The following is a 13613-nucleotide window of genomic DNA, read 5'->3' as shown; positions in this document are numbered from 1 at the left end:
GCAGTACGTCAACTTCGGTCGCCATTGCAATCACCAGGCATCGACTTGTACATAACATAGAGCTTCACCCTCACTTCGACCCCGACATTTCATCGTTTGCTCCCACAGTAAAGATGTCATTCGATCAATTATCGTCGCTGGAATCCCAGCCCACCACTATGCGAAGGCAGGATGACCCGCAGTACTCGGACGATCCAGAGTTCCAGCGCCTGTCACAGCAGCTTATGACCAAGCTCTTCACCTTGACCGGCAATATCTCGCGGTTGTCGAACGAGATCGCATTGCTGGGCACAAAGAGGGATACCGAGCGGGTGCGGGAGAGAGTTCACAACCTACTAGAAGAATCGAAAGATGCTTTCAAGGAGGTTGGTGAGGGGGTCAAGAAGATACAATCATGGGAGGACGTCAGCGTAAGCTTGCGACGACTTTGAATATTCGATATTAAATGCTAACTTCTTGAAAGCCATCTCAGAAATATACCCAACAGAAGCTTGCCCGCGAGTTCCAGAACAACCTGCAAGAATTCCAATCAGTGCAACGCCAAGCTCTCGAGAAGCAAAGGTCATCTGCATCGGCTGCTCGAACGGCACTTGAGGAACAACAGTCGCCTGGGGCAGAGGAAAGCAATACGTATGGGCAACAGCAGTCGCAAGAGCAGCTTCGACTTGCCTCGCAGGACGAGGTGGACTTTCAAGACTCCCTGATTGTAGAGCGTGAGGCTGAGATCCGAAACATCGAGCAAGGCGTGACCGAGCTGAACGAGCTCTTCCGAGATGTCGCACACATAGTCAACGAACAAGGAGAGCTTCTTGACAATATCCATGAGAACGTGGAGAATACACGAACGGATACTAGAGGGGCGGACCTAGAACTGAGGAGCGCGGCGAGATACCAGAGGCAAGCAAGATCAAAAGCATGCTGCTTGTTGTTGATCTTGGCAGTCATCTTGACCGTCATTATTCTAGCTGCAACTTTGGGGTAGAGCATTCACAACGAAGTCATGACTATGAAGACGAGAGCGTGTACAGTATTGTTCTTACGAGGCGTTGAGCATTGCACATGGCCTTTGATTCAAGTGTTATTCATCTTTTACACTACGACGGTCCATTAAGAATATTTGGTGGAGGTTTCTAGGTTCGTTTTGTACGGCTCTAGCAGGAACTAATTATGAAGACTTCAAACTTCTTATTGGGGTTTTCAGAATTGGGCCTATAAGTTGATAACTTGAAAGGAGCTTCAGGGAATCCGTGATATACCATATTCAGATCTTATGTACTTGAGGTTCAACAGAGCGTCGGTCCATAGTAAAGTATCCTTTGACTCGGTTCTGGTGATAATTCAAACGAAGGCATTGACCAGGTTCTTCAGCACTATTACTTATAGAGATTCTGGCGGAGAAATCCACAATAACCTGTATTAACAAACCACTCCTCGTCAAGGTTTCGATAAGGACCGCAACGTAGACTTTGTCAAATAGCCGATTCTTGAATTTTTGAAAAGGGGGCCTCGTGACATCACCCACCAGGCCTGGGTTTCAATTGCCGAACGCGTTGGAGATCGCGTCTCTTAAGGACAAGTTCTTTCCGAATAAACCTCTCACGAAGGGCTTGCCAACCCAACTCTCACCATGGGCTCCACACTGGATACAAAAAGTCTTGACAAGGCCTTTGAAGGTCGCCCAGATCTTCAAGCAGCGATTCGAAAGGCTGCCGCGGGTTAGTTTCAATCTCGATGCTCCTCCGAATCCTTGAGATTTTGGCGCACCATTATTCTGGACGTAGACAAAGAACGGAAATATTATCAGATTGTATCAAGAGCTGATCTCATTTTTAAAGGCGGACCTCATTATATCGAACTCTTCAATCAAATATCCCTTCACGTCTCCAGCCTCATCCCCCCTTCTAGCTTGGAGCCTGCATCGAAAAAACGACGACTAGATGAAGAGCTCACAAGTAGGCCAGCCTCAAATGGCACGAATGGAAACACAAAATCTGCTCCGTCTGCGACTGGGGCCGGCGCAGCGTCTGGCAACGATCCTGTCTTGCTCGAAATTAAGGATATATCTCTCGTCATTCCACAAAGAAAGAAGTACACACTCTGCTTCACGTCGTCGCATCTCTATGCACGTCTTCCGGATTCCAAAGAACCTATTGCAGGAATAAGCTACGCGTGGAGTGATATTGGTATATTTATTGTTCGCTGCCTTGGAAAGCTGTACTAACAGAGCTTCAAGACTATGCCTTTTGCCTCCCTGTTCCAGAAAAGACGCAAAAGCAATACAACTACATCCTCTTTCCCAAAAACTCCATAATCACACCTACGCGCCCTGCAGCCGGCTCCTCTCCAACCCCTGAACCCATCGTCTTCACAATTCCCGACAGCGCCCCAAAACCGGACACGATTAGCGGTCTTGAGGCGGTTGCCGCAGCTGCAGTATCTGATGATTTCAAGACGCTCCTGGACTGGCAGATAACTGCCCGACTAAGAGCTGCTGGGAAGAGTAATTTGAAAATTGTGGAAGCAGATGTTAAGCTTTTTGCTTCAGAGCAAAAGCAGGCACATAGACCTGGAGAGAAGGCAGTTTTCGTCAAGGCATTCAGAGGATCGAAGGATGGATATCTGTTCTTCTTGCCAAATGGCATATTGTGGGGATTCAAGAAGCCGATGATGTTCTTGCCACATGAACGAATTGCCGCTGTATCGTACACGAGTGTTTTGCAGAGGACTTTCAACCTTTCCGTAGAGGTGGATATGAGTGTTGCTGGTGGAGAGGAAGCTAAGGAAGAGTTCGAACTCTCCATGCTGGATCAAGAGGACTTTGGGGGAATCGACGGGTTTGTGAAGAGGCATGGGCTTCAAGATAAGAGTATGGCTGAGCAAAGGAAGGCCAAGAGGCTAAATGTTAATGTGGTGAAAGATGAGGATGGGAATGTCATTGGTAATGCTGAGGCTGGAGAGTTGGAGAAAGCTGCTATTGAGGCCGAGCAAGAAGCTATGGATCTTGAGGATGAAGAAGAGGAAGACTACGAGCCTGGGAGTGAGGGCGAGAGTGAAGGTTCTGGTAGTAGCAGCGAAGATGAAGACGAAGACGACGACGAAGACGGAGAAGGCGGGGGCGAGGACAGTGGAGAGGAAGAAGACGAGTTGTGATCTTGAGTCTATGGGAATGTATCTCCAGACAGCGTCCCCTGAGTCTGATGACCTAGGAAAGGTGCTCTAGTCTACGCCAGACGACTGCTTCATCCTTACAAGAGAGTAGATTGATGACATTCAATAGGAATAGATAACACATGGTTGCCGACTTACAAACTTGCGAACTGAAACTTGTCAGGTGATAGTTCTTCCCTTTCAATCCAGCCATGCCTACTCGCATCATCTAACCAGCTAATTTTGGAAACGTATTCGTTTGTTCCATGGATGAAGCAGAATTTCATCTGTCGGCTCAAAATAGATAACTCTCAAGGCTCTTGGTCTTCGCTGTCACCTGACGTCTGGATTGGGTTGACAGGAGAATCTCCTATCGTCTTCACTTGAATATGATAGGCCACCTTCTCAGAGGCTTCATATTTCCCAAATGGGTCGACCGGGGATCTGCCAAGTGCAAGTTGGCCATTCTTTCCGATAGTTATAATGCTCCCTCTTACCCGGTCCTATGCCGATCTTGAACGTGCAATTGTCCTCTAAGTATCGGCGCATTTGCCCCATTGCATACACCCCTTCCTTTCCATTCGCAATCCGTAATGGAAGATTGGGCATTCGGTCCCCAAGCGAGCGACCTTGACCTCCTTGGCCAAGACTTTCTTGACCTGCCATCTCAGCCTCTGGAGAGTTACACCTTCAACCATGCCGCAGACCAATACATGAACCAAGCCCATGACTTGTATCACTTTCAGGGATCTTGTTTGCATGTCTCCGACAGGAAACGACTCAGAAGTTGATGCACCACATACTAAACGGAATCGTACTGGATCCGAGACCTCCCAACTGCTCAAAGGCTTTGCGTCCACTGCTGCTTCCGACTCAACTGCTCTACTTGAAGGCCAGCCAGGGACTTTGTTCGTAAAACTTCTCAAACGAGAAGTTCGAGGACTGCTTCTCCGAGCTCGCCCTAGCCCAAGCAAGAGATTAGGTAACAAGACGCAGGAAATGTTTCTCCGTTGACGAAGGAAAGAAGTGGACCACGTTCGCAAGGCAGGAGCTTGCATTCGATGCCAACTTACGAAGACAGTAGTAAGCATAGGGGAGGTATTGAGGAATTTGAATAGTAAATACTGACGTGAACGAAACAGTGCAAGCCAGAGTTCCCGTGTGCAGGTTGCATCAAGGCTTGTCAAGATGCGGCCTTGAGCAGAATGTTTTGTACTCGACAAAAATCAACTGATGTTCGGTTCACAGCTGGTAAATGTCATCTCTGAGGACTGAGAGCAGGATTTAATTTGAAACAAACTTATGGGAACAACAAGAAGACGTAACTTGGCTTCAGGAAGAGGTTCATGCTCTTCATGGGCGCAGGAAATCTCTGAGTGTCTCACTCACCACTTTCTGCGACGCAAACTCGTTGGTCTTCAACATCGACGCAGGCTCCCAGCTCCGGGCATCGGTTGGGCACGATGGACCATTGTCGGTTGCCAGCCCTCTTGAAATTGTGGCACAGGACTTCGATCCAAGATCTGGGAGGGAATATCGACATATTTCAACAAGCAACTCATGTGCAGATTGACAAAGAACCACAACTCCTAAATGCTATGCCCTTCCCGGCGACGCTTTTCCCAGTCTAGAGATACTCGAAGCCTGGGCGCTGGAGACAGCTCGAAACCATCCACGCGCCTTTTTCAGACGACTGCGTGCTCCATCTCTTGGTCTTGCTCGTAGATACTGCAAATGCAAGCAGCCACTGCCCATAGTAAGTTCTTTCTTCCCTCAATAGGCTACCTTTTCTTTAATGCGTGATCTTCAACTGGCGTACGTTTTGTCACTTTCCTAATAGGGCCACTGCTGCAGAATTTGATGCGGAAAGCCATTCGCATGACTTGCCTTCATGGGATACCTCCCCAGGCCCCGTGATTCCAGTCAGCATTCTCACCAGTACGCATCCAACGCAGTATATAGACAAATCGGGGCCAATTGCTGCCCGCGGAATTGTGGAGGGCAAAGTTAAAATCTTGTCGCTCCTGCAGAAGCACGTCTTTGAGAAGAAAGGGCCTAGTAGAGGTAATATGCTACCAATCTGGACTTGTATGTGGATTTTGATTTTGAATTACCGAGAGTCTTTGTTTTATTACGATAACAGTGGAAGAGAGACCGAACTTTACTAGCTTGCACAGCACATGTACAATATGCTCGTATCGTTATACTCCCGCCTCTTCCGACCGTCCTCTCCTCTGTAGCTCAATTGGCTCCGGGACGACGTCTATGAACTGTTTGGAAGGGACTGGAGAATAATCGAAGCTGTGGGCACTCTGAAAACCGAAATAGGCCACTGTGGTATGTCCAACATCCATCCTAAAGACAAGGGAGCTAATTTTGAACAGCCAATGGCGAAACCTCCGCCGACATGAACTTTGAGACTCGAGGTTCTCTTCTCCGGACCCTAAAATTCGACCCGGAAAAGAAATTGGGAAAGAAGCTCACAGAGAAGCCTATCCTCCAGGATCCCGAGATGGGAATTCATCTCGCGAGCACTGGATCCAATTATTCCGTAGCTGAAGAGGATCTTGTGCTTCCGAAGTTAATTTGTGGACTTGAACAAGGAAACCGACCGTCCGCTATTAAAGAAACAACATCACTCGGTGCAAACGGCTGGGCCAGGTGGCCTCCTCTCTACTCGCATCGAGAGTATGTTTAGAGAAAGTTCAGTTCGAACGTAATTATGGGGTTCTAATCCGATTCTTGACGGGTATTTCGGTGGTCGTCCGTCTCAAGGTTGAGTACGATGCTTGTAAATTCTCATGATGGTTATGAAGGAACGGTATATCTGTCGTGAATATTAATATCAAAGTATTCGGATTCGCTTGAACTTCTTCACCTTGGCGATGTCAGTTCACCAAGGCACTTTGGCAAACCGCACATATATCGCGATCCAGCAAGCGTGAAAAACTGGAATTTTGGAATGAGGCGCCACCTCATGGTTCTCATCTTCAAAACATTACGAATGACAAATTCCTCGTCGCAGCATTATCGACCGTCAGAATTGTTCTAAGTCTTGTGTTTATTCTTCTTGGCTTCTCTGCTTGCCTGTATCACGCAATGTCCACCATTCTTGTGAATAAAGTCGTCCCCATCACCAAAGACTGCGCTCTCCCATACGAAGCCTATGAGGCTCGAAGGTAATAGCCGCCATTGCACACAAAAGAAAAATTTGGGTGCCTACTACCCAACGCCATTCTTCTTTCTATCCACCCATCTCCATCTCCATCTCCATATAATACACACCCTTTGAGCCGTCCAAGAGATGCGCCCGCTTTGTATCTGTTTCCGTCTATGCTTTTCCTGAGCATTTCACCCACCCAGTCTAGACCCAAGTCCCGAATCCGGATCCATACACAATATAATGTAAACTTTAAAAATAAACAATAGTTTTGACGAAGAAGGAAAAACGCGTTGTGCGGAAGGAGCGTAGCTTGCTAAGGAGCGTGGGTATCTGGTAACAACAAACAGTCGCGGCCGTCAGGTAATCGTAAGGTGTTGTTACAACAACAGAAGTCATCAACAAAAGAAGTGTAAAGCAGGTCGGCCGTGAGGCATGCTGATCTATGGGCGCAATCCGACGGGGAATTTCTCGGCAATGAATTTGAAGAATTTGGCTTTCTTGCTGGGAGTGCGTTGGAGCTGAGCGGTAACTTGTACCATTGGTCCAACGATGTCCTCATCTCCCAACTGAGGAAATTTGCCTTCGCTTCGAGGATCGTTGAGAGAAGGGATTTTGGTCATGATGTTGTTGCTGTTGGAGTCCCCGAAGGTCGTGTGCTTCAGGGTTGCAAACGCAGCGCTTCCACTGTCGACTGTTCGACTAATAGTGATTTCATTATTCTTTCTCCAAGTCGTATCGATCGACGCCCATTTTTCCTCGGTAAGTTTGTACGTCTTCGAAGTAACACCATAGTGCTCCCCGGTTCGTACAAGATGCTTAGTGTAATTACATCGTGCCAAATCCCAATTTGCACGTAATTGACGGCATGCCTCGAGATCAAAGCTTTCAGGCGTGTAAGGTTCGGGATAGATGGTGAAGTTGGCGTGTCCAAGATCGTTTGCCCAAACATCGTTGGGGTCCGCAATGAGGATAGGTGGAATCTCAGAGGATGGAACAAGATGACCAGGCCGGTTCATTATAGTATTTCGATGGAACGAGGAGATTGACGGTTTGGTACTAAGCGGCGGTGAGGGCATTCCGGGCAACTGAGGTGTTGTGACCGCATCTATCGGCGTCACTGTACCTGAAAAGGGATCGCTAGACTCTGCTACTGAAGGTGATTGTAAAGGCGATTGCATGGAGACTTGTTTGGTGTTGGCTGATGCATCCATCATCAATGGAGGGAGAAGCGGCGTTGTCGCGAAGCCCTCCTCACGCTCTCCACTGTCATGGTTGGCTTTCTCAATGTCGATTGCGGTGGTCGACGAAGTTGCTTCCGCTTTATCAAATATACTTCTTGTGGGGGTTGGTGGAAGCTGAGAATCAAAAGTCTTGTCCAATGCTTGCCCCGCTGAGTTCGAGATTGAGGAGGATCGACTGGACGCGTCTCGGGACGCAACAATATCTCGTTGCGCGTCGGCGGTCATCAACGCAGCGCTCACACCTTTCCTTAGTCGCCATTTTCGCGAAAACGAGGGGAACCTTGTCCCAAACCGTGAAGCGAGTCCTGTTAAGGGCGATTCAACAGCCCTTCGTTTTCGATGTCGCGGACTTGATGCGAATTCTCCATCACTAAAAAAACCGTCTGCTAAGTCGTAATCGAACTCTTGCCGTGTAGACAGCTGTACGGAGCTCTGCGCCATTGGAGATTCTTTGTGCAAGCAGTGCTGGTCATCACCTGTTATTATTATTGCAGGCATTAGCTATACGTTCCGCAATTTTGCTTCAGACCCCGCACCGGGCAGTACTTACACAGACATTCATAGAGCTCGTCAGTGTCATCAAACATATCGAAATCCTCGTCGCGTTCCTGCGGTTCTTCCTGAACATCGGGGAGTGATCGTTTGCTAGTCTTGGAGACAATAAATATAGGAGAAGATGGGCTGTCCACCACGGAGGTGTGGTATGACGATTCGAGCGAAGAAGCCGAGCTTGGGTATCGCAAGTGCCCGCGAGCGGAAAATGTGGGCGTTACAGGCGAGGGGATGTCTGAAGCGGAGGAGTTCAGGGTGTAAGTCGATGCAGAAAGATCCATCTCCGATTCAGCCATGCTCTCCCTTTTCCTTCGTTCCTCCACCAATTGTGGGAGTAAAAGTGGCTTGAGTTTGGGAGACATGGTGCTGTGCTCAGTCGAGTTGCGCAATTGTGTTGTGTTTGGTGCGAGGAAGACCGCGAGTTTATAGAGCGGTGGACAACATCGCGTCGTATTGCTTGGGAACAAGTTGATGCTGGATGGAGGGGAGCAGCTCGGGCAGATTCATACGTGGCGGAGCTCTGCTGGAAAGGGGTTTCGACGTCGAAAGAACCACGTAGGTCGGAGTTTACTGGTTTGTGAAGCTTGTTGTGATGCTGCGAGTACTTTTTTTTCACGCCAATCAGTCTCTGCTCGCTTGGGTGCAGCGTGGGGGGGTCCCCGTGACAGGACCTGGATTCGGAGACGAGACGAGTACCACTTACAAGATCGGATGAAGTGTTCGATGCAGCGCTGGACGAATGAGTGAAGAATCAATGGGCTCATGCGACGCAGACGGAATCGAGAATGGCAGATGGGCTGGCAGCGCGTCGAGTTGGGGGGGGGTAGGGCAGCAGGGCAGGCAGAGGTCGACGCAGGTGGGCTTGGGCGAGGTGGTGGATTTATGTTGATGGCCCTGGGTGCCAGATGGCGGCGCTGGGGCTGCTGGACCGTTGAAATGTTTTGGCGGGTGCTGGGGAGCGCAGCAAATGTGGGCGGATGAGCGCGCTCTGCCGCTGCTGGGACTGGGAGCAGCCGGCGACCGGCGACTGCGCCAGGACAGGCTTTGCGCTCAGAGTCACGGGCTTTAGCTTTGGCTTCACAGGCACAACAAGTTCACAGCTGCCGCTTCTCAATCAAGCTCTCGCCCATTCGGAAGAGGCACAGCGACGTCTAGCCCCCAAAAGAGGCATAGGCCTGCTGGCAGGGCCAAGTAGCCAAGGTCAACACCCACGCTCTGGACCTCGGAGCAGTAAGCAGTGAGCAGTGAGCAGTGACAGTGAGCACTGAGCATCCGCGGCCGTCTTCCAACTCCCACACTTCCACGAGGGCGCCATTATTGTGGGAGACTGGAGGCTGGGACCCATGAAGACCGTTCGTTTTTGGCGCAACTTGCTTCCTCCCCTGCTCCGCCCCAATCGCCCCCCCAGCCGAGGAGCCGGGATGCCCTCGAGGAGCTTGGAAGAAGCTCCAGGGACCAGAAGCAGGCCCAGCACATCGGGAAACAGGGTTCCATTATTGGATAGCGTGGAAAATAGTCTTTACACGCAGGGGTCGTGGGGATGGTCCGTGGACCATATCCGGCCGTTGATGGCTGAATTCTCTGCGAGCCTAGCGCCTAAAGTAGCTTCCCTTGCAAGTTGCCATGCTGTGCGATGATGCCGACGCCGTCGCAGTGAGGGCTGACAGGAGTCGTGATTCGTGACAACTGAAGAACGCACTGGACACGGGTTCGCCCAAGTCCCCAAGTCACAGCCCGGAGAAGAGGAGCCCCCCCCCCGGAGAGCGAGAAGGTTGCGCTCTTCCAAAGTCGGTCTATGGAGCCAGCGCGGAGACGTGTTGGCAGCGCACATCGGAAGGGCTGCTCCCCGTGACAAACGGAACCAGAGTCAGTGACAAGCAACAGGCACACGAATCCGAATGCACGGCGTGCGCTAGGAATTTGAGGGTTTGGGTCTTGTGAGACATGCCCATCGGGTACCTGCGCCTACTTTGGATCCCGCTGACCATTCTCTGGCCCCCAAGAACATGGCCGCTCTCTTCTCTGGCTGTTCCAACTTCCAACTTCCAATTCTTCTCAGATCCCACGGACGTTGTCAAAGCGATCGATCCCTCCCGCACGCCTCCCGCCCGGCCTCGTCACATCTCACGATTATCAGAGCGATGTGATTGTGGGAGAGCGAGGAGAGATCGGTGCAGCAGCGCATGACTTCATCGCACATCGGAGTGATGGGACAGAGGGTGTGGTGGGAGAGCTTGACCACACCCTCTCCATTTGGTGAAGACGTTGCGGTCCTGCGGAACCTGCAGCTATCCCACCGCGGTGACGTCTTATTGGCTGTACCGGTTTGTCCAACGCCCGAATCCGGAAACCACACAGTACTTGATGCCAGGGCCAGGACCAGGGACCAGCAGGGACACGACAGAACTCTCTGCCTTGCGTGAGCTCCACGCTCCACGGTCCACCAACAGCCTGCGCTGACTGGCCTGACTCGCAGCACAAATCGCCCAAAGGAGAAAAACCCCTCTCCCGCGTACCGAGCTCTGCTCGGCCGTTGAGGAGGCGTCTTGGTGATGATAACAACACATTTTTGTCGGTCCAACTTTCGCTATCTCGTCGGAATTGGAATCATGCGATCACGTCAAGGGCGGAATAGACGCAGTAGCCTTTCACGAGTAGTGTGTCTGGGGCCGACGGAGGACTCTTGTATCTGCAAAGCAGAAGGCGTGAAGATGTAAACACTCCGTTAAAACATAATTCCCGACTGTGAAATTCTTCTTGTCTATCACACTGATACTCCGCGACGATAATAGTTCGTGGCGGATCACGGGGTCTAGAACAATGGGGTGGGGAAAAACTCCCACCTTTGTTTGAAGTGCGGGATCCAGAAGACCAAAGTGATGCGAAAACTTTTGTCATGAGGAATCCGCCGATCGTGTGACGTTTGAATTCCACATTCGCGGGAACCTGACTCCCTGAGATTTTGGCATGTTATTCAGGCTCAGCTTGAAGTCGACATTATTCCCTTGTCAATCAATGCAGACTCATGGGATTCAGATGTGCAGTTGGATTTCGAGCTGCGTAGGACCAAGCCTCGGGGATACTATTGAATGTCATCTTTGCAGTCCCGGACGGTCTCCACAACAGCGTGCCGTCTGGCATCTGCGCGTGCAAGCCTGTCGATGATGGCGAGATGTGTTCCTGACGGCAGGGGAAGTGGTGATGCAGCCGCATCGCTTCTTAACGAGTAACCCAACAAAGTTCGTGGAGGAACAGCCCCACAATTCCATTCGGACTTTGTTAACAAAATGCTGAAAAAGGTAGACTGTCCCGCTTTACGAGGACACGTTACGCGCCTTGTAAATTTTTCTCCAGGCTTGGCTCTGATGGAGATGGATAATATCCGCGATTGATTATTGAACCCTATAAATCACAGCGTGCAGCCAACGGCGTCCATACAAGTCATCAATTCCTGTCGTGATCTTCAGGTCCAGTGTCGAGCCCATATTTGACGTTCCGCTTCGGATCCATCAAACTGCATGCATCATGATCGATCAGCTCGACAACTATATTGATTGCATGTGACAGACATACCCTGAAAGCCACTTCCGTGATATCCTGGAATCCCTCCTTCAGTTCTGGTCTTTTGAATCGCGAGTTGAAGCCCCTGAACGCCATGCCGGGAAGAATGGTGCGTTTTTCAGGGTTCATCTGTAACACGGATTAGAACAACGAACTTCACATGCCATATTGCACCGATGCATGCAATGACATTCGTTGAGGTGAGTTACAAAATTGGTTGAGAAGAGGAGATCACATACGTCGTTATTCAAAGCTCGTACAACGTCGTTGTGCTCGCAGAGTTCTGGACTTGCCGTGAACAGGACACAGCGAATGGGAACGGAGTGGCTGGCAGCGAGTTCCACCCATTTGCTTCGCACCTCCGGATCGGCATTCGTGTTGTCTAGGAGGTGATTGTCAGAGCATGTGCCGTGAAAAGATTTATTGAGGAGGCGGAGATGAACGTACCTACTGCTACTGACCTGCCTTCGCCTAGGTAATTCCCAGCAACCTTGATACATTTTTCTCGCTATTCGAATGTTAAACTGGCTCTCAAATTTTGGACTTGTTACCAACCGTTTTTAGGAGATCTTGATTGATCCTTGCATATCCGAGAGGCTCCAGTTGTTTCCAGTAGAAGGTTGATTTGCCCGCCGCTGGACTGCCACAAAAGAGGACAATATCAAGGTTGTTCTTCTTAACAAAAGGTCTAGGTACTAACAAGAGTCATTCGTCGATCGTTAGATGATGGATGAGTGTCCGTACCTTCAGTTGTAGAACTTAGGAGATACTCCGAATGCTGGAACGATCGGGTGAATTGCCGGGGTGCGTCTGCGAGAAAATACTCCTCCGGGGTATGAAATTTGATGCCGACATTCTCAGCAAAATTCCTATGTCGACTTAGCATTGTGTAGGTATTACTCGGCCTCGGGGTTGTAACCTGTCTGAACATGAAAAGTCTTTAGGCCTCCCCTCACTCGCGTTGCGACCACCCGCGTCACCAACGAAGACAGAGTTCTCGAGATCTATGCCACCAAGAACACGAATATCATAGTCTTCTAGAAGTTCTGACCACATTCCCGTTCTTGGCTTCCGATACATATCTTTCTCCATAGCTGCGTAGATGCTGATAGGGATATCTAGCTGGCTGAAAACCGCCGATACCTTGGACTTGAACGACACGAGTTTGGATTTCGGGGCCTTCGTATCCGATTTTAGTGAAATACCACCCTGATTGCTGATCACGACCACTCTGTAGCTATGTCTATATTAGTGCTCGGCGTTTGGCGGTAAGTTTTCAGGAATTTGACATACTCATCTTCTAAATACAACTTCCTCAGTGTACTAGGCACCGTAGGATGCCACCATTTCCAGTCCTGCGCATCTGAGGCGAACTTCTTTCCGGACGAGGTCTGAATGAGGGTAGAGTCCTTCATTATTCTATCAGCACCAGTCACGGGGCAGTGGGAATGTTCCCGATCACTTACGAAGTCAAACGCAGCAACCTTTCGTCTCTTTGTTTCGGTGCCGTCATCGTTTAAAGCAGAATTTGACTCGCTAATTGGAGTGTATTTGCCAACGAGGAGGGTACTGGGCGTGTCATCATTCGGTGCTCGTTCCTGCCATACGATCCTCTCCGGGGGCTTCTGTGAAGTTGGGGTAAAGAAAGAGGCGACAGCCGTTTCTGCCAGGGTTTTAGTGGGCTGTTCTTAGGCTTTTGAAGGTGTACGCACGTGTTGTAGTTGACAGGACCTTACGGCGAATTGGAGGAGGGGAGACTGGCGCATTAGGATCAAGCTTGCGCTTAGATGGTTTTGAAGACGACGCCATTCTGAGTAGGAGGCTTCGAAGCTTTGAGGGAAAGAGTACAGCCAGGGTTGTGTTGTGGAAAGATCAGAAATGATGTCCACCGGGTTGACATTGGACGCGTGAGGTTACATTTCAGGCAGTGAACCGATTCGCGCGCTCAC

At 50.1% G+C, this 13613-nt stretch overlaps 5 protein-coding genes across 5 annotated transcripts; 2 read left to right on the top strand and 3 right to left on the bottom strand.

Annotated features, from left to right (window-relative positions):
* The first annotated feature begins 27 nt into the window (after positions 1-27).
* K444DRAFT_653967 (t-SNARE) lies at positions 28-1425 on the top strand. Its single transcript, XM_024885914.1, has 2 exons — positions 28-410; positions 464-1425. The coding sequence occupies exons 1-2, from the start codon at positions 114-116 to the stop codon at positions 980-982; spliced, it is 816 nt and encodes a 271-aa protein (XP_024733657.1). The 5' UTR covers positions 28-113; the 3' UTR covers positions 983-1425.
* Positions 1426-1593: 168 nt separating this feature from the next.
* On the top strand, positions 1594-3458 carry K444DRAFT_615164 (Rtt106-domain-containing protein). Its single transcript, XM_024880670.1, has 3 exons — positions 1594-1715; positions 1836-2183; positions 2234-3458. The coding sequence occupies exons 1-3, from the start codon at positions 1628-1630 to the stop codon at positions 3148-3150; spliced, it is 1353 nt and encodes a 450-aa protein (XP_024733656.1). The 5' UTR covers positions 1594-1627; the 3' UTR covers positions 3151-3458.
* A 70-nt stretch (positions 3459-3528) lies between these two features.
* On the bottom strand, positions 3529-4357 carry K444DRAFT_34326 (uncharacterized protein). Its single transcript, XM_024872045.1, has 2 exons — positions 4277-4357; positions 3529-4215 (listed from the first exon to the last, which is right to left on the bottom strand). The coding sequence occupies exon 2, from the start codon at positions 4203-4205 to the stop codon at positions 3681-3683; it is 525 nt and encodes a 174-aa protein (XP_024733655.1). The 5' UTR covers positions 4206-4215; positions 4277-4357; the 3' UTR covers positions 3529-3680.
* Positions 4358-6750: 2393 nt separating this feature from the next.
* On the bottom strand, positions 6751-8465 carry K444DRAFT_644531 (uncharacterized protein; the record flags this gene model as incomplete). Its single annotated transcript, XM_024884975.1, has 2 exons — positions 6751-8027; positions 8102-8465. 2 exons carry the CDS (start codon positions 8463-8465, stop codon positions 6751-6753), a joined length of 1641 nt encoding a protein of 546 aa, XP_024733654.1.
* A 3101-nt stretch (positions 8466-11566) lies between these two features.
* On the bottom strand, positions 11567-13559 carry K444DRAFT_593260 (PNK3P-domain-containing protein; the record flags this gene model as incomplete). Its single annotated transcript, XM_024878295.1, has 10 exons — positions 13377-13559; positions 13131-13327; positions 12958-13073; positions 12584-12901; positions 12409-12533; positions 12220-12359; positions 12112-12172; positions 11904-12046; positions 11677-11793; positions 11567-11617 (listed from the first exon to the last, which is right to left on the bottom strand). Exons 1-10 carry the CDS (start codon positions 13471-13473, stop codon positions 11567-11569), a joined length of 1365 nt encoding a protein of 454 aa, XP_024733653.1. The 5' UTR covers positions 13474-13559.
* Between the last annotated feature and the right edge of the window lie 54 nt (positions 13560-13613).

The sequence above is a fragment of the Hyaloscypha bicolor genome, assembly GCF_002865645.1.
Source record: "Hyaloscypha bicolor E unplaced genomic scaffold K444scaffold_117, whole genome shotgun sequence".
NCBI classification, from domain to species: Eukaryota; Fungi; Ascomycota; class Leotiomycetes; order Helotiales; family Hyaloscyphaceae; genus Hyaloscypha; species Hyaloscypha bicolor.
This window is presented reverse-complemented; position numbering and strand designations above follow the sequence as displayed.

Coding starts and splice junctions, on each gene's coding strand:
- K444DRAFT_615164 (XM_024880670.1), top strand. CDS start 1,628: ATGGGCTCCACACTGGATACAAAAAGTCTTGACAAGGCCTTTGAAGGT. Junction 1,716..1,835: donor GATTCGAAAGGCTGCCGCGG/GTTAGTTTCAAT, acceptor TCATTTTTAAAG/GCGGACCTCATTATATCGAA. Junction 2,184..2,233: donor CTACGCGTGGAGTGATATTG/GTATATTTATTG, acceptor CAGAGCTTCAAG/ACTATGCCTTTTGCCTCCCT.
- K444DRAFT_653967 (XM_024885914.1), top strand. CDS start 114: ATGTCATTCGATCAATTATCGTCGCTGGAATCCCAGCCCACCACTATG. Junction 411..463: donor AATCATGGGAGGACGTCAGC/GTAAGCTTGCGA, acceptor ACTTCTTGAAAG/CCATCTCAGAAATATACCCA.
- K444DRAFT_34326 (XM_024872045.1), bottom strand. CDS start 4,205: ATGCAAGCTCCTGCCTTGCGAACGTGGTCCACTTCTTTCCTTCGTCAA.